The sequence below is a fragment of the Haliotis cracherodii genome, unplaced genomic scaffold (genome assembly GCF_022045235.1).
Source record: "Haliotis cracherodii isolate W230 unplaced genomic scaffold, xgHalCrac1.p SCAF_7, whole genome shotgun sequence".
Lineage (NCBI taxonomy): Eukaryota > Metazoa > Mollusca > Gastropoda > Lepetellida > Haliotidae > Haliotis > Haliotis cracherodii.
The window spans coordinates 6,784,358-6,809,080 of NW_027266330.1; the positions used below are offsets into that span (position 1 = coordinate 6,784,358).

The 24,723-nt window shown below is 41.8% G+C and overlaps 1 protein-coding gene across 1 annotated transcript in view; it reads right to left on the bottom strand.

The window, feature by feature from the left end:
* Nucleotides 1-10,942: 10,942 nt before the first annotated feature.
* The window catches only part of LOC139447255 (uncharacterized), a 29,559-nt gene continuing 15,778 nt past the window's right edge, over nt 10,943-24,723 (bottom strand). The window contains exons 4-8 of the mRNA XM_071228523.1: nt 23,481-23,648; nt 20,071-20,271; nt 16,147-16,269; nt 12,090-12,271; nt 10,943-11,175 (exon numbers count right to left, since the gene is read on the bottom strand). Of these exons, the coding sequence (XP_071084624.1) occupies nt 12,090-12,271; nt 16,147-16,269; nt 20,071-20,271; nt 23,481-23,648 (674 nt within the window). The 3' untranslated portion in view covers nt 10,943-11,175. The remainder of the gene's footprint in view (nt 11,176-12,089; nt 12,272-16,146; nt 16,270-20,070; nt 20,272-23,480; nt 23,649-24,723) is intronic.

Consider the following 24,723-nt stretch of genomic DNA (forward strand, 5'->3'; position numbering starts at 1 on the left):
GCTAAAATCACTGCTGTTCTACTGTTGGCTCGTCATCAAGGCTAGACTGTTCCTTGTGGAATCATTCATGCACTGTCGTCGCGTTAGGACGAGACAACCTTATGTCTATGGTCTGGTACACAGACGTCCATGGCCGATCATTAACTTACGATTCACATCTATTTGTTTAGATTATGTCTCTATTTACACGTTAGCCTAATACCCGGTCGTGTGTGTTCATGGCACACCCGTTGGTCACACCCCTAAATGTCTGCAATAAAACATTTTGAAAGTTTTACTATGGCCTTGAACGTTTTGACGTATGACGCTTTTTAAAATATTCGTCGAGTAAACATTCGGTCTCTCTCTCTCTCTCTCTCTCTCTCTCTCTCTCTCTCTCTCTCTCTCTCTCTCTCTCTCTCTCTCTCTCTCTCGTTTATTTATGTGTCACACGTTACATAAGCAGTGTATATTCCCAAAAGTGGACATATAATGTAAGAGTAACGTCCAGCCATAAGGCTATGAGTGACGCAGGGGTAGCATTATGCAGATGGCTGTTTCAATGTTTTACCCGTGACGAACAGGTCTGGTTGTTGATGAAATATAGTGATAGAAAAATAGACAGATTTTGTTTATGCACCGATTGTCTTTGAATGTAATATCCAGTTATGTATGACTGTTTAATAATCTCATACCAACTTTGACTGGAGTAGGTCCAATAGTTTTACAAATATTGTAGTAAACGTCGGTGTCTTAAATTACCTTCCAGACTATAGCTGTAATAATGCTGTGTGCGGCGTTAAACAACAAACAAACAAACAAACAAACAAACAAACGACTTTAAATGTTTGTAGCTCTGACCATACACATCAGGTCGTATATCAATCTACAAACCTTCGATAAGTACTAATAGATTATACTAATCTATTATTTAAGGTCATTAATTTTCTTCTATTTTACTTTCATTAATATTTTGGGTTTGGTGGGGGTGGTAGGGGTTGGATTATTTTGGAGGCAATTGCTGTTCCCGAGTGTGTTGAAAAAAGGGATTTATCCTCATGTGTGATAGTCTCATATGTTATAAAGAAGGGCACTAAGATTAAATGACATTAGAACGTGTCAGTTTAAGTTTCTTTACGCTGTTGATAAGGTGCGCTGAATTGTTGATAAATGTTCAACGTGACCCCATACATAGTCAAGGATCTTGATTTGCATAAAATAAGACGTCAGCATTATTCCTTAGTCATCCAATGAGGCTCTAGCGGAGATCAATGTGTGTACCAATCTTCCCATTTTAAAATGAGCATTAAAACGATTTGTAACGAAGGAGGAGCAGTGAACTGGTAAAGCATAAAAAATAATGTTATCCATCACCGAGAGTCAACAGCCAGTTCCTGTATCTGGTTCCAATTTTGTTTGTACATTGAATACACTTCATGATTAGTTGTTTGTCATGATAAAGCGTAATTTTCGTTCGCCTTTTCAAAAAGATCATTGACCCGTGAAGATCCGGGTAGAGAATAGGTCTTCAGCAACCATGCTTGCCGTAAAAGGCGACTATGTTTGTCGTAAGAGGCGACTAACGGGATCGAGTGTCAGGCTCGCTGACTTGGTTGATGCATATCATCGATCCCAATTGCGCGCGTCTATGCTCATGATGTAAATCACTGAACTGCCTGGTCCAGACTCGATTATTTACAGACCGCGGTCATATAGCTGGAATATTGCTGAGAGAGGCGTAAAACAACAAACAATCAGTTCACTTCTCCATTTTCGTCAGTTCCAAGGTGTCAACCACCTCCGTGGTCTAGTGGATATAGCGTCAGCCCGGGGAGCGGAAGGGCCCGGATTCGATCCCAGGCCGCGTCATCCCAAACGACGTTAAAAGCTGGTACTTGTTATTACCCTGCAGACGCTGGGCATTTCGCAGCTCTAACAAGGACTGGTCGGCGCGGCATCAGCGTACTGTGTCTGGGTAGGGTATTCGTCTCACACAGCGACATGGTATTTCAGTGGGCTAACAACTATAAAATCGGCATAAGTCCGGACTAGTACAAGCAGCCACGCACGTACGCACGCACGCGCGGGCATGCACGTCGCTATATAAGTGCAATAATCTTGGACGCAACGTTAAACCCCATTTCACCTCACCTCATCACCTTCGGGCATATTACACAAACACGTACAAAGGCAAGTCAATTGTTCACCTGAAAGGACGGAAAACACATGGTATAAGTCAAAACATTAAATCTGATCGGACATCATTTTTTACACTGCCGCGTCTAATTCGGACATGAACTACACATAAAGATTTGTGAAAGCACAGCTGAGACCTCGAATGTTTCAAACAACTTTTGAGGAAGAGTCGTATGACGCTCTCCGAAATCCTCACAAAGAGAGCCTGTACTGTGAGCGGTTCGATCCCTGGCCGTGTCACACCAAAATACATTAGAATATGGTTCTGCCTTGGAATCGGCATTAATGGCATCAAACAAGGATAGGTCGGGTCAGTATACTGTGTCAACATTGGATATCTTTAACTCAAGAAATAATGGACAATATGCTCCTTCTCTTTGCTGATGATGTAATTTTTTCTATTCTGTAAATGACTTGCAAAAACAGTTAAATGTGTTACAGAGTTACTGTTCGAAATGGAGCCTTGAAGTGAATCTAAAAACCTCAATGATGTAGTCCTTAGAAAAGGTGGTATTGTTGCAAAACATGTAAAATGGTTTCTTGGTTCATATGTCTTGAGTGTAGTCACTTACTATAAATATTGAGGTTTTATGTTCTCCTCTGGATTGTCATGGTCTATGACATGTAAGCAATTAACTGAATCGAAAGCCATTATGCCTTTTTATAATGTTTCAGGAAAAATAGTTGTGTTTCTTTTTTCAAAACATGTGCCATTTTTGAAGGCAAAATTATGCCTATACTTTTGTATGGTGTTTGAAATATGGGAAGCTGTATTACGCTGCAACTGAAAATGTTCACACTTCATATTTCAAATGTTTTCTAGGTGTTGGTAAGTTTGCCTCAAACAGAGCAATCCTTGGTGAAACAGGCCGTAATAATATTTTTGTAGCCACCCAATTAAGGGTAATTAAGTATTGGATTAAATGCCTGATAGATACCCATATCAGTGTCACAAAATGTTATAGGCACTTCGTGATAATGGTAAAAATAATTGGGTTTCAGATGTGAGAAATCTATTATTTGTTAGTGGCTTTTCATATGTATGGATTCCCCAAGATGAGGGAGATCCACAGTTATTGTTATATTCATTTAAGCAAAGACTACAGGATATATTTTGTCAACAGTGGCACCAAAGTATTTCTGAATCATCTTATCTTAGCAGTTACCGCAAAGTAAAATCATTGTTACAGACTGAAAGATATTTAACTTATCAGAGCTAAATGTAAACTTAGAATTTCATTACACAATTTTAATGTAGACTGTGATATTGTGAACTATATTTGTACAAACTGTTCATCCGGAGAATTTAAAGTAAAACAAAGAATCTGCTTTAATGTTTTTGAATCGCAGAAATGTTTCATTCTGTCAAAACATGATGGTACACCACTATTCAACACAACTAAATCAGGAAAAAGGAAAAACGTATTCTTTGATCTATGGCGGCATATTATATTAATAAATGTGGAACCATAGAAATACTTACACATCCATCTTTTAACGTCAAAATCAATTAGTAAGAATTGGCACAGCTATCTCGCCTTTTGCACCAAATGCGATATGTTTGGGTGGATTATCGAAACGGGTTATTCTCTTGTGTTGACGTTTTCTATTATCATAGATAAAGTTTGAAGAGAAGATTGAGGCATAGAATAGGCATCCCCATGGGCACCAATTGCCCTTCCCTCCTAACTGACATGTTTCTTCTTGCATAGAAATCGGAATCTCTGATGCGATTGACAAAATGGAAACGATATTTTGGTCAAGGGGCTTTTAGGTTCTGAATGTGATAATGATATGTCATATTATACTTTGTGATGTTCTTTTTGTGATATCTTCGAATTTCTGATATCAATAAATCACCTCTTCACACCAATTATCCCTTTGCTGTACAAATAAGGAATGCGGCATTTCAGAATGTCAGGTTTAGTTTTCAACATAGCCAAGATGTCTTGAAATAATTAGGAGATAAACGCACAGTGTTTGAAATTTCCATTTATGTTAGACCGAACTGATGGTCTCTAGATTTATTTGAAACCGAACGTGTAGCATATTTTTAAATGAGGTGAAAAAAAATTATGTACTTTTGTTACCTTGTAACGAAATATTCAGAAAGACATTTGAAAGGAGACGATATTTTCTTTCGATTTATGTATTTTCACAATGTTTTATGATGCTAAACTTTCTGGGCTTAATTTACCTGAAATGGTTAAACTGGCTATGATAGAGGTAAGCTCATCATCACTGAATTATGCCAAGTTCGAACCACATATGGAAAAAATGCAGAATTAAAACAAATCCGAAACCCATCACGTATGTTGTATTGATTTCAGCCGTGTTGATGGTCAAACTCAAGTAGTGAGACTGCGCAGTGAAACGGTCATAAAATCAGACGCATTATTTTGAATCCAAATTGATTATGTCAAATGTTATGGATTGTCAAACCAAATTCGAGTATTTCACGTAGTCATGGTGGAATAATTCACAAACAAGAAATATATCCATCAACTTAAATACATGATAGACATGTAAGGCAACAATATTGTTGTCTGGTACATGCAGCTTATATGTTGTAGTATACTCCAAGAAATCACATTGATATACCAAAGTTATGATTCGAATTTCTTATATCTGGCAATGTTTTTTTGTTGTTTAACGCCGCACTCAGCAACATTCAAATTTAAAACCGACGGTCTGTAATTAATGCAGTGTGGGCCAGACAATCAAGTGATGATATCATGAGCATCGATCCACGCAATTGGGACCGATGACATGCATGAACCAAGTCCCCGAGCCCGACCACTTGATCCCGTTAGTCGCCTCTTACGACAAGCATGGGTTATTGAAGATCTTTAATAATAGTAACGCGGATCTTCACGGGTAGATATCAAGATTTGGTTCAGTGAGGTGACCGTGGTGGTTCTAGTAGTAATACGTGGTCGGCCGCGTCTGGTAAGGGTACGTTGTGTCATATTTTTGCAGTTCACTTGCTGTAAGATTGTGATGGCATTCAAATGAAAACCAAACGTGCATACATGTCATGTTGGTGTGTTTCGGCACCAGGCTCTCACACGGTTATGGGTTCGTGATTGTCCCATCTTTTCACAAAACTTCTACAGTTACATTTTCTTTCCACACAAATCAATCCAGTCTAAGCAGAAATGACCAAATCATTTTTGGCATTGATTTTGTATGGATGATTTGAACACTCTGTCAGATGTTTACGAATTTTCTACTTTTACGTTTCTTTTTTAATTCAGGGAACATAATTGTTTTTCCCACCTATTGACAGGTATTTTCCTGTAAAAATCCGTAAAAACATAAAAACAAGTAACAATACGTGGATTATCAGAAGGTTTCTGAATACTTATAAGGCACATTTATGTATTATCGATCCCTGAATAAATTAAATTCCCCTCGTAAAATCTCGCATAATGATGTCAGAGGACACGCCATTTTGTAAATGTTGATCACCGGTTGTGATGTCATACGCCAACTTGTACACCTTGTACATCACTGGTTATTTATTAGAGGTGAAGGTCGGGTGGTTAACAATGAGCTGTGTTGTTACGTATTGGATTGGAAACACTACTATTTGAGTGAATCTGAAAAAATATACCTGCAACTGGGACACTGCGATCCACTGTAACATGAAACGTAAATCGACTAAAATGTGCGTCATGGTGAAATTGGTATCCCTTATACTTCAAAATACGAATTTACAAAAACTGAATTTCACAATATGTTTGTTTTAATTGAGTAACAAAAAAAATGTCAATCATTTCTCAAAAGAAAAATGTATTTATCTTAAAAACAAGTATTTAAAATGTAAAGAAATTCTATGTTGTCATTTTGGAAATTCTGCTGTCAAAATGTCTCCTCTGAAATGCTCAAATATTAATCCTCTTCACATTTCACGCCAATTTGTTTAATTAGAGCACTGCCAATTTTCAGCAAATCAGAAAGCCAGTTGCTGAAGACCAGTTCTGACCCGGATCTTTAAATCAGAAGATCACCGTGTTGGATTTTGCCATCTCTGTATGTGCTGGTGATAACCTGTAACCCGACCTCGTCGACCTCGACACGGAAAGAATTACGCATCAGATCATGTTGAGTTTTCTACCTCCTGCTTGCCCAGTCCTCTCTTTAAAGTAAACAAATAAGGTCCTCGTCTGATGATAACTGAATCGCCGACTGATTCATTCTTTATTTTCACCGAATCTCCTTCCAAAATAGGCTGACATTACCGCAATCCTCATCTTCCCGATGCAAGGGAGATAACTCATTATAAAGGTCAAGTTTCCGCCCTTGACGAACAAGGCTCGAATTATAAAGTTATATTTTGGCTGGACAAACGAGTCTTTGCATAGTCCAATCAAAATCGCAAAACGAAATAGACAACCAATCCATAAACAACATAGCGCCTGACGTGCAAATTTCGGTCGATTGCAGACTACCATGCACTGGGCGTCGACGGATATTTGGAAATGTTTTCATGTTTTCAAACAAGGTGCTCAAGTGAGGGTAACAGGTGCGCTTCAAGAGGTAACACCTATTTTATTACAATATAGATCTTGAAAATCGATCAGACAGTGTCGACTGGGCGCCGCCATTTTGTTTGAAGCAAATGCATGTGAAATAAGAGAAACTGATTTGTCAATAGGAGGGACATAGAAGGGGCGTAACTTGTAACAGCCAATGGTGGGGCAACGATTGAGTCACGAAATTCCAGACTAGTTCGGCAAGGGTGGAAATTTGATTTTTAAAGTCAGTTAACCCCGATGCCTCGGGAAGATGAGCAGCTCTATATATTGTCAGTAAATATACTGAACAACAAAAGTTCCTGAAACATTGAATAAGATTTAATGCAAAGTTATGTTTTTTACCAAATCTGAAACAATTTCGGTTTGCAACAGATAAAAGAATCCAGTAAGTGTTCAAATGGTTTAATTTGCCATAGTATCTTCAGAAAATGCGTGATTCCATGAAAAAAACCATGAACATGCCAAAATGTCAATTTACAAATCAATAGCGTGTGTGTCCACCTCTGGTTGCGATGCAAGCAACACATCTACGTCTCCTGGAATGGACCAGGCGTCGCACAAAGACCTGTGGGATATCTGTCCATATTTGCTGGAGCATGTTTCGAAGTTCCTGGAGTGTCTGTAAAAAACGTGGTTGACGTCGAAGGCGCCGATCCATCTCATCCCACATGTGCTCGATTGGTAAGAGATCAGGGGAGCGAGCCGGCCAAGGGATGGCATTCACGTTGTTTTGTTGAAGAGAATCCTGAACAAGTCGGGCAATATGAGGCCGGGCGTTGTCATAATGAAAGGTAATGCCTGGGCCATGACGACGCAAAAACGGTAGAACAACTGGGCCGATGATCACGTCGCGGTAGCGCTGTTCATTCAGATTTCCCTCTAACACTATCAAACGGGTCCTCTGTCTTGCTCTAATCCCAACCCATACCATAACGCTGCCGCCCCCGAACCGATCTTCAATGACACAATGATTGACGTAACGTTCACCTCGACGTGGGTACACTCGAATCCGTCCATCGCTGTGGTTGATGTGAAAACGAGACTCGTCAGTGAATAGAACTTGTCCCGCTTGCATGGCCGTCCAGCGTAGACGCTGACTGCACCAATGTAGACGTGCTTGAGGGTGGTTTCCTGTCAAAATGGGACGTCTGGTTGGTCTTCTGGCGACAATCCCTGCACATCTGAGGCGCGACGTACGGTTTGTGAAGATATTCGTCGAAGGCCAGGGATGCTTCTTGCAGTCACTGTTGCTGACTGGAATCGATTTCGTAGGTGTGTTGTTCGAATCCAGTTGTCTTGTCGATTATTGGTTATGCATGGCCTGCCACTCCGAGGATGGTCTCTGGCTGCTTTCATCTGTTGCCAACGTTGACATAAACACCAAACGGTGTTTCTGTGGACGTTAAATTGTCTTGCAACATCACGTTGACTCGATCCTGCTTCAAGCATACCAATGGCTCGCAGACGCTCATTTTCGGACAGGCGTGGCATTTAATAATGTTGAATAAATTGCGTATTTTGTTGTTTTTCTGAGTGGTTGTTGTCAGCATGATGCTAAACAATGCATATGGATCCCGTGAACGCACATGTTTTTTTTATACCTATTCTTGGGTAGTGAAATGCATGGGGCTTGCATAAACGTAAACTTTTGCATGGAATACATGTTTTTCTGTAGCACTTGATTCCATATATGTACTACAACACTGAAAACCAAACTTTACTTCTTTGAAAAATAAACTAAAATATTGGTGTCACAGGAGCTTTTGTTGTTGAGTATATAAATATGTATCTATTTTGTGTAAAGATAGAAACAAGTGTTATTAAAAGTGTTAAAAGTGTTATTTAACAACATTTTTTTAAACAGGCAGGAATATAAGTAATTCATCTAAAACTTGAGTAAAATGTGTTACACCTATCAAGATCTGTGACTCCTTTTCGGAACGTTCTGAGATCGCTGACCTGTGTACCATGTGTAGTTGTCATCATGGTAGAACCTCAAAACACTGACGTTATCTCTTATATGTCATCAGATTTTATCTGACGAATGGTTCAGGACTACGATTTGATCCCACTTATAACAAACTGGTTTCCGAATCATAACATCGTGATTATGGTTTTAAACAAAAGTGGTAAACGTCAGAATTTGTTTGCTTGTTTGTTGTTTAACGCCTCACGCAGAACCTTTCTCACACATGGAGTTGATATATATTTGCAATCGCTACTTTCAAAGCGGTGTTAAACCAAACTATGACGAACTCACTCACACACGCACGCACTCTCAATAACATTTAAAGAGGTACTTCGAACGGTTCTATAAATTGGTGCACACAATTATAGGCGCCAAGAAAGCACGGATACAGTTTTTTGGGAAGGGAGAGTGCAAAACGAATTCAAATAATCTGCGAAGCAATTTGCGTTTTGAAGTCTATTTTTTTTTTATTCAAAACATATCACCTGCTGGGTAGGTGGTTTCTGTGGATTATCAAAATATTCGACGCTTTAACAAAATATCTGATGTCTCAGTTAGTCAGTAATGTTTACAGAAGTGTTCATGTCTCTCATATAATGGGTTTCCAAACAAAATCACCAGGTGAAGGAGAATTCACGCTTCTGCTTCAGTGAGAAAAATTCAACATCACTACTCATAGGTTTGGAATCGCATTTAAGAACACATAACAATTGACAAATATGCACTCTGTCACTCCTCATCCTCCCGTATATTGTACATGCCACACTTGTTGTAAAACACACATTTGAGTTTGAAAAAAAGTCACGAAAGGCGAGCGGAATTAGGCACGGCCAACCTGATTGGCTGACCTACTTCATCTTCCCGAATCAATTGTGTGAACTAACTATAGCCGTCCAAGTTCCACCCTTGCCTACCTTGGCTGGATTTTCGGCCGTATATTTCGTTGCTGTAAACAAAGGGGCCAAATGGCGAGTGACTTTTCTCTACTGACATGGAGGGGGTACTTTTTTGTATTCACTGATCAATAACGAATTCCTCTGGCTTCACAGTGAGTCGTTGGGCCAGCCCAAGTTGACTATAAATGTTCATCCCCAGACAAGACAAACTAACAAACTAGTTGCCATCTCATCACAAACCAGTCAGGTTTAAGGTCCAGGACATCGAAATCCTCCCCCAAACTATCCGACAATGTTCTTTTATAGTTGTGATGGGTTATCTGTAGTCATTGGTGTATGTATGATGTAGGCTATGAATGTATCCCTACACTCGCCTTTTGTGTGAGGTGAGGTAAAATGGGGTTGACCGTCTCGTTCATGATTATTGCACGTGTGTGTATGTGGTTGTTTGTACTAGTCCCGACCAATACCGATTTTATAGTACTATACCACTGAGATACCATGCCGCAGTTTAACAAGAATACCTCACTCAGACACAGCATGATGACTCCGTCGGCCCCTGTTCATCTTCCCAGGGCAAGAGAGTTTACTGACTGCAAAAGACCAGTTTCCTCCCTTGCCGATCAAGGCTGGTATTATAGAGTTTTATGTTGGCTGGACTAACGACTCTATGCATAGTCCAATTAAAATAGCGCACCGAAATCGAAATCCGGTTCGTAAACTGTCATGCAGATTTCGGTCGATTGCAGGATTTGCAAAGTATGTGCACCGCCAACTCGTTGTCAACAGATATTTTCCTAATCTCTTCATGCTTTTAATCAAGGTGCTCACTTGATTTGATGCACTTCGCGATGTAAGACCCATTTAATCACAATATAGAACTTGATTATCGATCAGATCGTCTTGACTGGGCGCGGCTGATACGAGAGATGGAACCTGATTGGTCCATAGCAGAGGCTTAGAAGGGACATAACTCATAATAGCCACTGGTGAAGCTACGATCGAGCCCCCGAATTCCAGCCTAGTTCGGCAAAGATGGAAACTGGACGTTTAAAATCAGTTAACTCTCTTGCCTCGGGAAGATGGCCCCTGTTTAGCCCCTTAATGCCGAGCGCCAGACAGGGTAACAACAAGTACCATCTTTCAAGTCATTTGGTATGATGTGACCGGGGATCAAACCCGCGACTTCCGCTCCCCGGGCGGACACTATACCACTAGATACCATTTGATGCCCCGTGATACCCCAAACATTCTTTTATGTCATGACAGAATAACTAATATTAGCTCACTTGTGCACAACAGCAAATCCAAGAAGGCCAGGAGACGTATACCATTTGCTTTATTTCTTTGTAAATCCCGAAAGCAAGTTAAAAGAAAACAAAATGCAAAAGTCGTTGGCCCTCTAAGATAGACATGTCTTCAAATAATATAAGCAGATACCGTGTTGATTTTCCCCTAGAAATACTTTCAAATATCAGTATTTGCACCGAAACATTTTCAGCTTTGTGAATCCCTCTCTAGTCAGTGATGAATGCGCAACCATATCTTGAATCCATTTTCAGAATATTATTCTTTGTATTCTGTCAGACCGGAACTGTAAAACATGAAAGGGCGTCTTCCATTATACAAAACAGTTACATATTTTATCACTTGCCGCTAATGATAATTATTGTTTACAGTTTGTGTTTGTTCCTGGTGAAAATATGCAGTCTGTGGAGTTATTTTTGTTGACGTATTTACTTCGGCTATGTAGTTATAAACGGGCGTACAGGCTTTGCGTAAATCCTCAACGCGAATTTACATGGTATGCACGCCTGCTTACACGTTAATACCTCCATAATCTGTACACATATTGAAGGTAATGCTAATTAACATGATTTCCTGGTTTTTACTTTTAAGAGGCATAACCCGCCACGACAAGAAAGGCATGCCGTCACTTGAGGTTTATAAAGACATTTAGAAGAGACAAAAATAACATGATTTTCTTTTAACATATGATGTCTTTTGTGCATTCGAGATTTATGCATTAAGATTTAGAATGACAATACATGTAAAGTATTCAGAAGCATGTATACACAAGACCATGACCAGAGTTTTTATTTCAATTTCCAAAAGCCAGATTTTTCTTTGTGACGATCAGCGCCAGCATCTGGTGTGATTTCACCTTTGCCGTGCAATTGAATGTGTTCTTTCTACGACGATTTCAAAACAGTGTCATGAGACGCTTTATCAGAGGTTGTTTGATACGGGTTACAGCATTGGTGGCGCTTTCAGGAAGTGTTGTGTTAGGCAGGTGTAGGACACTTCAAACTTTGCCACATCAGTGATCAAAATGGTGTGTCATGTGTTCCCGTGTTTCTTCAAAGAACATATGTCCTCGCGAAACATGTTGGATATCCTGTGAAAACTTGTGTTGTGTAAAATACCCACTGTTCTGCTCTTCCTCCATGCATTAGTCCTAAACATATCCTGTCTGGAACCAAATATTGTATTGTTCATAAGCTTTACCTAATTCCCGAGGACGCAATCCTTACACGTGGTTCTGCAGACCCGGGTTCGTTTCTGGTTCGTCTCGCCCATGCAGCTGTCCTTGAGGCAAGTCCTTGTTCTAGTGTCGTCGACAAGGCGTTGTTTGGTGGTACAGTCAAAGTAACAGGCGTTGCTCTTCCACGGAGTCCAGTCAGTAAAATCTGCAACGGACGTCCAATATAAGTACATGAAATAAAGGCTTGATCCACAAAAGGACATTACCTCTTTGTTTGTTTGGTAGGGGTGGAGGTGGGTCGAATATTTACATACCGCCCTCATATAGCTGGAATATTGTTGAGTGTGGCATGCTATCAAAATATGTTAAATGATGGTGCTTGGCGCTCGACGAGAGCAAGGACTGGTCAACAGCAACATATATCAGTGGGCCTGCTCTATCTCAGTTGGCCTGCTCTATCTCAGTGGGCCTGCTCTATCTCAGTGGCACTATAAAACTGACTGAAATCTGGACTAATGAAAGCCGCCACACGCAAACACTTTGCTATATAAGTCCAATAATCTGAAACGCGACCTTAAACCCCATTTCATCTTCCCTCTCCCGTGAATATCTGGGTTAGAAGTTTTCTTCAGCAATCAATGTCTGTTGTAAAGGGAACTAATTGGATCAGTTAGGCATGTTCACTGAATTGATTGATGTTTGTCGTCGTATTCCAGTTGCGTGTGTTTTCATGCCCATTATGGCAAATATTGGATTGTCTGGTCCAGACTCGATTACTTCAGACCGTCGTCATAAAGCTGGAATATTAGTAAGAACAACGTAAATTATACCACTAGGATTCACTATGCCCATATTCGATATTTTTCGTCATTATTATTCGTAACGACCAGATCCCCTCTGTGGTGTAGTGGTAGAGCACCCTCATGGAGAGCGGAAGGTCCGGGGTTCCATCCCCGGCCGCGTCATTCCAAAAGACGTTAAAAGATGGTTCTTCTTTTTACCCTGTCTGGCTCTTGGCATTCAGGGGCTAAAACAAGGTCTGGTCGGCTCGGAGTCAGTACACTGTGTCTGAGTGGCTATTCATGTTAAACTGCGGCATGGTATCTCAGTGAGCTAGCACTATAAATCGGCATCAGTCCGGACAAGTACAAGCAGCCCCAAACGCACGCGCACGTGCATGCACGTCGCTTATTGAGTGCAATAATCTTTGACGCGACGTTAAACCTAATTTTAACTCAACTCGTAACGACCAAAACAGGCACAACGCGCCAAGGTCGGACGGGAGTCGAACAAGCCTCGGTTCGACGGTTTTACATCGTCACGTGATGACCATCGCCGTCGTGATCCAGGCAGAAGGCCTCTTCGTTTGAGTGAGTGAGTTAGGTTTACTTTATGATAGGAGGCACGGGTGGCCCATTCGTCTAAGGCGTCGCGATTCGCTCTGCAGAGTTGCGTCCCTTCGGCAGGCCAGAAACCTATGATTGTGGGTTCGAATCCCGAATCGCCCCAATTATCTTTCTAGGTTTCTCAGCACCATACCCGTGCTACACCATACACCATAACCCTCGGTCGGACGGGAGTCGAACAAGCCTCGGTTCGACGGTTTTACATCGTCACGTGATGACCATCGCCGTCGTGACCCAGGCAGAAGGCCTCTTCCTTTGAGTGAGTGAGTTAGGTTTACTTTATCATAGGAGGCACGGGTGGCCCATTCGTCTAAGGCTTTGCGATTCGCTCTGCAGAGTTGCGCCCCTTCGGCAGGCCAGAAACCCGAATCGCCCCGATTATCTTTCTAGGTTTCTCAGCACCACATCCGTGCTACACCATACACCATACCCAGGGGTAACGTCTGGCACCTGCATCACTTTTGGCTTTCCTCCCACATTAAGCTGACGCGCCGTGATATAACTGGATTACTCCACCATACGAGGTATATGTTCTAAGTGTTCTAATACGCTACTTTTTAACGCTACAACGTAACAAGGACATATGTTTTGTGCAAACGAGAAACGGGAATAGACATGTGGTGAGAGAGTAGCCGTAACCTACAAGACGGCTTGTCCCCCTTTCGAAGGCTGACGTGCGTCGGAACGGCGCAAGCCAATCAGAATTATAATATTTTATACTCTTCAAAAATAGAAACACAAAACCGATATTGTTGGCCATAAGAGCAAACTTTACGGACCAAGATGTTCAAAATGAAGAGGTTTAACGTGTTATAGTGTCAGTGACAAATTTCCGGGATCAAATGTTCACACCCAGGACATGCAAACCATTAGTCGGGAAACACGTACGATTCGGAAAAACGCACCCAGTGCAGTAAAAAAAGGGCCATGGAGCTGCACGTGCAGCAGTACTATGAACGGCATTAAAATGCAGGTTTTTTTATTGCTTGGCATCTGCGTCAATCGAACAGTGACAGCTCAACAACATGCCATGATTAACAGAAGTGCAAAGAAACAGCGTCAAATGCCGCTTGCTAGCTGGGGAATCCCGATCAGCTGAAGCCAGTGTTTTCAATGTAGCGCCGAGCACCATCACAAGGCTATGGGATCGGTTTCAACAGCATGGGTCAACACGTGATCGGCAAAGTTCGGGAAGCCTAAGAGCAACCACCCCCGCCCAAGATCGCTACATTCGACTGCGCCACATACGTGAAAAGACCATCACAGCCACTTCAACCACATCAGAAATATCTGGACTGCACAGATTTTCCGACCAGACTGTACGAAACCATTTAAGAGCAGCAGGTCTACGAGCAAGACGTTCTGTTCGACGCGTCATATTGAGTCGACAACATCGCCAACAACGACTGCATTGGTGGTTAACTGCAATGGAGAGATGTCTGGTTGAGCGACGAATCGAGATTTCTCGCCCATCGAGGGAATGGATGGGCACGGGTCTGCAGACATCGGGGAGAACGATACGCCGGAAACTGCGTACATGAAGTGGACATGTTTGGTGGTAGTAGCGTTATGATGTGGGCGGTTATCCTTCATCATGGCAGAACATTTTTGATCGCTATCCAGGGCAATCTTACGGCTCAACGATACATCAACGAAATTCTCCTGCCACATGTCCTGCTAAATTCAGCCAACGGCAAAGGTGTATTCCAAGAGGACATCACGGATCACAAGATCCTGTCTATACAACACCAACATTGATGTTCTCCCCTGGCCCTCCAGAACCCAAGATTTGAAACCGATAAAGTACCTGTGGGATGAATTGGATAGACGGCTACGCCGAAGTCAACCACAACCCCAGACGTTGCAGCAGTTGGCTTTTGCGTTGCAGGCAGAGTGTGGGCTACAGAATCACATATCCAAGGAAGGTGATTCGCATACTCGTCTCTTCCATGGGCAGGAGATGTCAGGCCGCTATCGATTCCAACGGGCGAAATACGCGTTATTGATGGTAGCTGACCTTCACCTTGGACTTTTCCTATGTACCGATAACTGAGAGGACTACAATGACCAAATGTTCTCTCCACAACATCTAGGCTACCTCACACAAATCTGGCTTTGTGTTTCTTATTTTGAAGAGCATATATATTTTTTTAATATGTATATATATATTCCTTGTTGGCATGTTTGATAAATGGGATAGAACCTTTTTAGTAGCGACATGTGCGTTAACATTTCGTGTCACCTCACTATTGTCACGAAATCATATACATAATACATGGATTTTAATGACCAAAATGACGAAATAACGAAAACGTGGTTATGTTTGCAAATTTGATGACACAAATTTCGTGCATTATGCCACATATTGTCCAATTGTTGTATGCTGGGTTTGGAGGAAATGTGACACGCCAAGTATAAAAACGAGAACAATAACATTTTGATTTGATCAATTGTAATAGTGTTTAATGATAGGGCCTGCCATTGATTATGAACTTTGACCTTTTATTTTATTCCTATAACAAGTAATTCATTTTGCATTTTTTATGATTACATTAAGCAATAAATCTAAAACAGATCTAATCATTTGGAAGATATAAATGGTTAATTTTAATCATATACTATGTTTACTTTTGAGAAAGGAGGGGTTAAAGAAGATAATAAAGAAGATATTTACCTACAGTGTACTCTAATCTCGTACCATTGTAAGCAAATAGGAAATCTGACCAATGATGAATTGTAACATTGCTTCCACGGAAGATCCTTTTGGATGTACTACACAAATTAAGACAGCCGTCATCTGAAGAAGAAATAAAGAAAACATTGTGTTTATCGTGTGTGGATTATAGTGTACCGTTTTAAAATCAGATATTATACTCAGATACTACACATGTAAATCTAATCACATTCCCAAAGGAGATCGGGGGGGGGTGGGGTAGCCTAGTGGTTAAAGCGTTCGCTCGTCACGCCGAAGGCCCGGGTTCGATTCCCCACATGGGTACAATGTGTGAAGCCCATTCTGCTGTTCCCCGCCGTGATATTGCTGGAATATTCCTAAAAGCTGTGTAAAACCAAACTCACTCACTCACTCCAAAGGAGATCACATCATATGAGAACCCTGAGCAAAATTTGACAATCCAATGTAAACCACGGATTGTGGATTATTGAGCCAATCACCCGCCGGCTTTCTGAATGATTCTGTTTTAAACACCTCGATTCGGAAATGTCCATCTTAGCTAATGAAAATCCCCACAAAACCCAGATATACTCTTTATGATACACCCGTTGAGGTGTACATGCCAATACCCCCAAACGACGGAATGTGTAAAATATCCACAACAATAATATATTAAGGCGGTGCTACTTTGTTTTCATTTGGTTCCGATTTAGAAGCTTCGACAGTGAGCAAAAGGTGGTCCCGTAGGGGTGGCCATCTTCACGCGTACATGTATCGCGTCAAAATTAAAGATGTGAATATAATGAGATTGAAATCCCTCCAAACTGCAATTTTGGTGATATCCTTTCACTTGACTTACTTTAAACCATGTGGATAGACTCCATCTTACTTCCTTCTCTCAATACTATCGCCACTAATGCCGTCTGTCTTACCTTTCTCTTTGGGGATACCCTCTGTTTTACCTTCCTCTCTGGGGATACCTTCTGCCTCACTTCCATCACTGAGGATAGCCTCTGTCTCACTTCCATCTATAGGGATACCCTCTCGCTCATTTCCATCTCTGCGGATACCCTCTGTCTTACTCCCTTCTCAGTGGATACCCTCTGTCTCACTTCATTTCAGGGGATATGCTCTTTCTTACTCCCATCTCTGGGGATACCCTCCGTCTTTCTCCCGTCTGAGAGGATACCCTCTGTGTTACTACCATCTCAGGGAATACCCTCTCCCTAACTGTCATCTCTGGGGATACCCTCTGCCTCACTCCCATTTCAGGGGATACCCTCGGTCTTAGTCACATCTCAGTGGATACCCTCTGTCTTACTCCCATATCAGGGGATACCCTCTGTCTCATTTCCATCTCAGGGGATATGCACTGTCTTACTCCCATATCTGGGGATACCCTCCGTCTTTCTCCCATCTGAGAGGATACCCTCTGTGTTACTACCATCTCAGGGAATACCCTCTCCCTAACTGCCATCTCTGGGGATACCCTCTGCCTCACACCCATCTCATGGGATACTTTCCGTCTTATTCACATCTCAGTGGATACCGACTGTCTTACTCCCATCTCCGGGGATACCCTCTGCCTAACATCCATTTCAGGGAATACCCTCTGTTTTACTTCCGTCTCAGGAAATACCCTCTGTCTTATTCCCATCTCAGAAGATACCCTCTGTCTTACTACAATCTCAGGGAATACCCTCTGACTAACTGCCATCTCAGGGGATACCCTCTGTCTCACTTCCATCTCAGGAAATACCCGATGTCCCACCTCAAAAGATACTCTCTGTTCTTCTCCAATCTCAGTGGATACCCGCTGTCTTATTCCCATCTTCGGGGATACCCTCTGTCTTATGCCCAACTCAGAAGATACCCTCTGTCCTACTCCCATCTCAGGAGATGCCCTTTCTCTTACTCCTATCTCAGGGGGTACCCTCCGTCTTACTACCCATCTCAGGGGATAACCTCTGTATTACTCACATCTCAGGAGATACCCTCTGTCTTATTCACCGAATAAGAGGATAACCTCTGTCTTAGTCCAATCTTATTGGATACCCTCTGTCTTATTCCCATCTCAGGAAATACCCACAGTCTTATTCCCATCGCAGGAGATACCCTCTGTCTTATGCCCATCTCAGAAGATACCCTCTGTCTTACTTCAATCTCAGGGGATACCCTCTGTCTTATGCCCATATCAGAAGATACCCTCCGTCCTACTCCTATCTCTGGGGATACCCGCTGTCTTATTCCATCTCAGGAGATACCCTCTGTCTTATTCCTATCTCAGGAGATACCCTCTGTCTTATGCCCATCTTAGAAGATACCCTCTGTCTTACTCCTATCTCAAGGCATATCCTCTATCTTACTACAATCTTAGGAGATACCCTCCGTCTTATTCCCATCTCACGAGATACACTCCCTCTTACAACAGTCTCAGGGGATATTCTCTGTCATACTCGCATACTAACATCCATTTCAGGGAATACCCTCTGTCTTACTACAATCTCAGGGGATACCCTCTGTCTTACTCCCATTTCTGGGGATACCGACTGGCTTACTCCCATCTCAGGGGATACCCTCTGTCTTATCTAAATATGTAGGGATACCCCCTGTCTTACTTCAATCTCTGAAGAGACCCTCCATATTACTTTCATCTCTGCCCCAGCCTCTAACGTTCATATCTCTGAGGATACCCTCTGTCTTATTTCCATCTCTGTGGATACCATCTGCCTTACCTACATCTCAAGGGATACCCACTGTCTTATTTTCTTCTCTGGGGATACCCTCTGTCTTATCTTCATCTCTATGGAGGCCATCCGTCTTACCTGCATCTCAGTGGATACCCCCCATCTTACCCCCATTTGAGGGGATACCCTCTGTCTTCCCTTCATATTAGGGGATACCCCCCGTCTTACTGCCATTTCGGGGGATACCCTCTGTGTTATTTCCATATCAGGGGATACTCCCAGTCACCTTCATCTCATTGGATAACCTCTGTCTTATCTTAATCTGTGGGGATACCCTCTGTCTCACTTTTATCTCAGGGGATAACCCCTGGTTTCCTCCCATCTCTGGGGATACCATCCGTCTTATTTCCATCTATGGGGATACCATCTGCCTTACATACATCTCAAGGGATACCCGCTGTCTTATTTTCTTCTCTGGGGATACCCTCTGTCTTACCTTCATCTCTATGGAAGCCTTCCGTCTTACCTGCATCTCAGGGGATACCCTCTGTCTTACTCCCCTCTCAGTGGATAACCTCTGTCTTACTCCCATCTCAGGGGATACCCTCTGTCTTACTCCCCTCTCAGTGGATAACCTCTGTCTTACTCCCATCTCAGGGGATACCCTCTGTCTTACTCCCCTCTCAGTGGATAACCTCTGTCTTACTCCCATCTCAGGGGATACCCTCTGTCTTACTCCCCTCTCAGTGGATAACCTCTGTCTTACTCCCATCTCTGGGGATACAATCTGTCTTATGTCCATCTCTGGGGATACAATCTGCCTTACATACATCTAAAGGGATACCCGCTGTCTTATTTTCTTCTCAGGGGATACCCTCGGTCTTCCCTTCATATAAGGGGATACCCTCCGTCTTACTCCCATTTCAGGGGATACCCTCTGTGTTATTTCCATATCAGGGTATGCCCTCCGTCACCTTCATCTCATTGGATAACCTCTGTCTTATCTTAATCTGTAGGGATACCCTGTGTCTTACTTCTATTTCAGGGGATACCCTCCGTCTTACTTCCATCTTCTGGGATACCCTCTGTATTACTTTCATCTCTGGTAATGCCCTAGGTATACGGAATAAACGCTGTGTATTTAGCTCACCAAGTCTCGCTAAATAGATTGCATATTCCTAATGAAGTATAGTTTCCATCCCCCAAAACACTCGCGTGATAACCTCTATATACTTACCGTCACATATTCGTACACCGTCACAACAACACTCAAAATTGTGAGACATAACCTCCACCTTTACTTCCCTCGCACCAGTGATGCTACTTTCGATCATGACTTCGCAATCTGCATTGTCAAAATAAGGACCGTTCCCGAAGTTGGGCGTCACAACTTCCTGGACAGTGGTGTCAGCAAAGACCAGACTCGGTAGAGTACAGACTGCAACAGACATATGGCACACATAGATGCTTTCATCTGTCCCTTATCAATAATGCCCAATTGTATCAAGCACTGGCCATTACAATAGCCAATTCAAGGTGAAACTACACTATACTTCTCGGGAACAATTGGGCATTTCGTTTTTGATTGTAGCTTTGTCGACCAGTCGTGTAGTTTATCGGGTAGTTCATACATAAAGCTTACCCAAATGTCTCAATGTGTGGTAACGGTCAACAGTCCATAAGAACAGGGCACCTGGCATATGCAAATGAGCCACAACACAAGAGGGGGTTCACAAGCAAGTTCCCATGGTCAGTAGCGACTGTGTCCAGTTCATGCATTGATGCAGACATGGCACCTTCGCCTCATTGATTGTCGAGTCCTTGTCTAATGATATCGGCATGTCCTTTGCACTCGACAAATGCAACATTCTTCATTTGGAACGTGGCAAGGTAGAAATGTTAAGATCAGTCAGTATACCTGGGGGAAGGGGGTGACTTATTGACCATCTCGTGAAAGGTCAGGCCTAGACATACTTAGGGAAGCAGATTAGGGACAAACTCCAGAATGCCTGTATCAAGAAACAACTTTGGGCAGAGTACAAATGTAGACTCAAAATCTGGAGTTCAGAGCTGAAGTAAAAGCCACAAATACTTATGCTGTACCCCATATCCTATTGGTGTTGTTATTAGACGAAACAAGAATATTGACGGTATTGACACTCTCACACGAAGCATCATGTCAGACAATAGATCCAACTACCCCTCACTCTTCCCTCAATCGCTTATATTTACCAATCGTAATGGCAGGGCGTGGTTTGATTAACGTTGAGGCTCTTCAGGATATAATGGTTTTGTGCACTTTTGCACACATCTATTTGTCTCATGATCCTCTTGTGAAGCATGTCAAGACTAATTATGAAAAGAAGGCATTCAACCGTATTCGTAAACGAGCCAAAGATGTGGGACAGAATTTCATTGTCAATATTGATTTTGTTAAAGCTTCTGTACTGCTGGACGATGTAAACCAAGTATAGTGCCATATCAAATCGGCCCAGACTCCGTTTTTTTCAAGGGGAGGCTATCGGAACGAGCACTGCATCGAGTTTATGTGCAGTGTGTTCAGAAAATGAGCAACCCTGAAGAGTCCTTCACATGAATGAAGTTGTCTGGCCTGAAAAATTAAAACAGAAGCCTTTCTGTTTGCTGCTCAAGATCGGTCACTTCCACTCGAAACCGTCAATATAGGATTTTGCATCAAAATGTTAGTGTGAAATGTAGATTATGTAATGAAATGAGACTGTCAAACACATTGTCAGTGGATAGCAAGCTTTGGCACAAATACAGTATCTTAAGCGACATGATAGAGTGGCTCGATGATTGTATTACCGTCTTCGCCATGCTTGTGGTTTTGACACAGAGGTCAATCAACGGTTCGGCCAAGAATATGTAGAGGGCGTCATGGAAAATGATAAATACAAAATTCTTAGGAATAGTCCCGTTTCAACTCCAACAAACCTGATCTCGTCCTTTTTGATAAATCCAATGTATATCATTGAATTTTCTATCACTTTTGACACTAATGTTATTGACAAGATTGAGGAAAACATGGCAAATATGCAGACCTCACTTTCGCAATGTCACGCTTGCATCCCAAGTACCAAGCTATCCGACTGCCCATTGTTCTCGGTGCCTTAGGTTTGGCACCTCCCAATCGGTTATCTGACATTGGGTGAGTACATGGGTTTTCGGCCAGGAATACAGGCCTTCTGCCAATCTGGATAATGCAGAATGCTGCAGTGTTGGGGAGTCTTCACATTCTCCAAAACGTTCTCGGTGATTTCGATTAGGTAGCGCTTCCTTGGAGCGGTCCCATTCACTGTTTGGGCTTTTGTAAAGGGACGAGGGCCTTTGGCTGATTAAGAACAAAACGTGACTTTTCTTGTAGGGTAGACAGACTTGGGACAGGGTTTATTCCAATTCCGCTTCCTCTTTTTAGGTTTGAGCATTCTACCAATGACAACATCATGCACTGACTTAACCCACGCTGAAAAAACATTAAAAATGTTCTATTTTGTGGCCTATGTTTGGCTGGAAAGAAACTGGTTTTGAGTGTTTCTTTTACATGAGTTTGACTGAAATCATCCATGGAGAAGTATGACAGAAGAATATGACTTATTGGTGATTATTCTCATGTCATCACATACAACAAGGTACACGGTCAGTAAAAATGATACTTCACTAATTGTTCTGATAACTTAAAAAAAACTGTAAGGAAACCCCTATCGTATCCATACATTGGGTATGATGTCTTTCATGCAAATAATGACCACATCTCCTCCCCTAAGATCACTGAGCTAATCTAGCTTGTTACTCTTGATTAAAAACACCACACCTTTAACCTGTTTCAAGTTCCCATTTTAAGTTTACATGTTGTGGTAGCAATTTTGTGACGGACCTCGTTTTGGGGTTATATATCCTAGTTAACGTGAGAGAATGAGTGAGTGAAGGGAAAAAGCCGGAATTGATGCAGGTTGACAAACTGGGGACGCACACGAGCCCTAGTTGGGTGCTGATATTAGAGTGATTACTCAATGATTAACTCTGTGTTTTTTTCGGTTCATTGGGGCACAGTGGATTCTTGCAAAAGTGTGCACATCACTATTTTTAGTCATACCTCAAAACGGACCGAAAAGAATCAATCCTTATAAATAGGTTCGATATTACATTATGTGTTATGCATACCCAATTAATGAAAAACAGTTATATTAATCAAAGCAGACACAAAATATAACGAGATTGATTAAAATGTCCTGCGTAGGAATACATATTGTGACGTGACATGAATCAAGTTTGGATGATGAATGCATGACTTTAGATCACAAGCCCCTTGCATGATAATACAGGTGAGCAGGAAGGCAATTCCATCAACAGCAAAATTGGGATTCCCACATATTCCGTAGTGGTGAAAGTAGTCATCCTCGGTGGGCATGGCTGATTTTTTTTTACATTCATTTGGAAATGAATACTATTGAACACGTGACCATTTCAGCTAATCAAAATGCAGGAATTACAATGAACATAACAAAGGTTTAAACATAATCAGGTGAATCTCTTTTTGTCTGTGATCAGCAGATCCTGTCAAATGCACAACTTTATTCAAATGGGCCCCCAGTTTCCAAAATACTAAACACTGTGGCTACGACTTACTGTTCTCTTCGAAGTCTACCTCTTGATACGTCATGACAAATGTCGAATTTGTGAATGAGAAATAAACTCTGATGTAGACAGATCCATGGTAAACGTAGGTGGGTGCGCCTCCGGCCTCTCTCATATTTGTGATGACTGCTGCAAGCCTCTGCCTGTTGACTGACGGATCTATACAAGAATGAACAATACTTAAAATCAAGAACAATCTATCTCAATGGCACGGCTATTTTGTAGGGATAATTTGCATAATTTCATATTGATTAATGTTGTCTGACATCATCATTCACTCGCAGCGATGAATATTGTCCTAAATCACAGTGGTGACAGAGAAGATGACAAGAATACGAATACAAAATTACACAGCAATGAAAGATGAGTGAAGCCTACTCAATCCGATGTGGAGCTGTTTAAGCAGCATTTTATAACAACAGAACCTCCCGGTTAGTTTTAGTAGACAACCATGTATATATTGCTGGGGATATAGTAATCTGTCCCTGGAACCTCATTGGCCAACAATAATGCCCCTTAATTAGTTGAAATGAAATGAATTCTAATGAGAGGGTGAGATAAATTTTAAGTCACATCGTCAACATTCATCCATATGGTGACTATCAAGGGTTAAACATAATAAATACATTGAGGCTTACATCTAAACCTGCCAAAAAAGGACAGTAGTGAATGAGTGAGTGAGTGAGTATGGTTTTACGCGGCTTTTAGCAGTATTCCAGCACAACCAATAGGCTACCCACGACCGCCCAACGAAGGAAAGTAAAATAACTGGTCGTATCACAGAAAAAGATTTACAAGTAGTATGGAATCATCAAATGGACATCATTGTATATAACAATACCTTAAAAATAGATCGACAACAGTTGAAGGTAGATCAGCATACTTGGGATCATGGAGATTCTTAATATACACATGCACACAAGTTGAGCGCCACAAACCATATTTGTGAGCTTTTACTTTATCAGCAGACCATATCAGGTGTCACATAGACACCCTAGGGAGTGCAGAGTCTATTGCACGACAGAAACGTCAGTAACGTGTGTATCATCCATCGACATTGACCACAGCTTCAACCCTACGACTCATACTCATTACAAGAAGTTGAATGCTTCTCAGAGACAAACGGATCCATTCTTCATGAAGTCCGGCTTCAAGACCAGCGAGATTTTGAACTGGGGGATCACGATGTCTGATTTTCCGGCCAAGAATGTCCCAGAGATGCTCAGTCGGATTA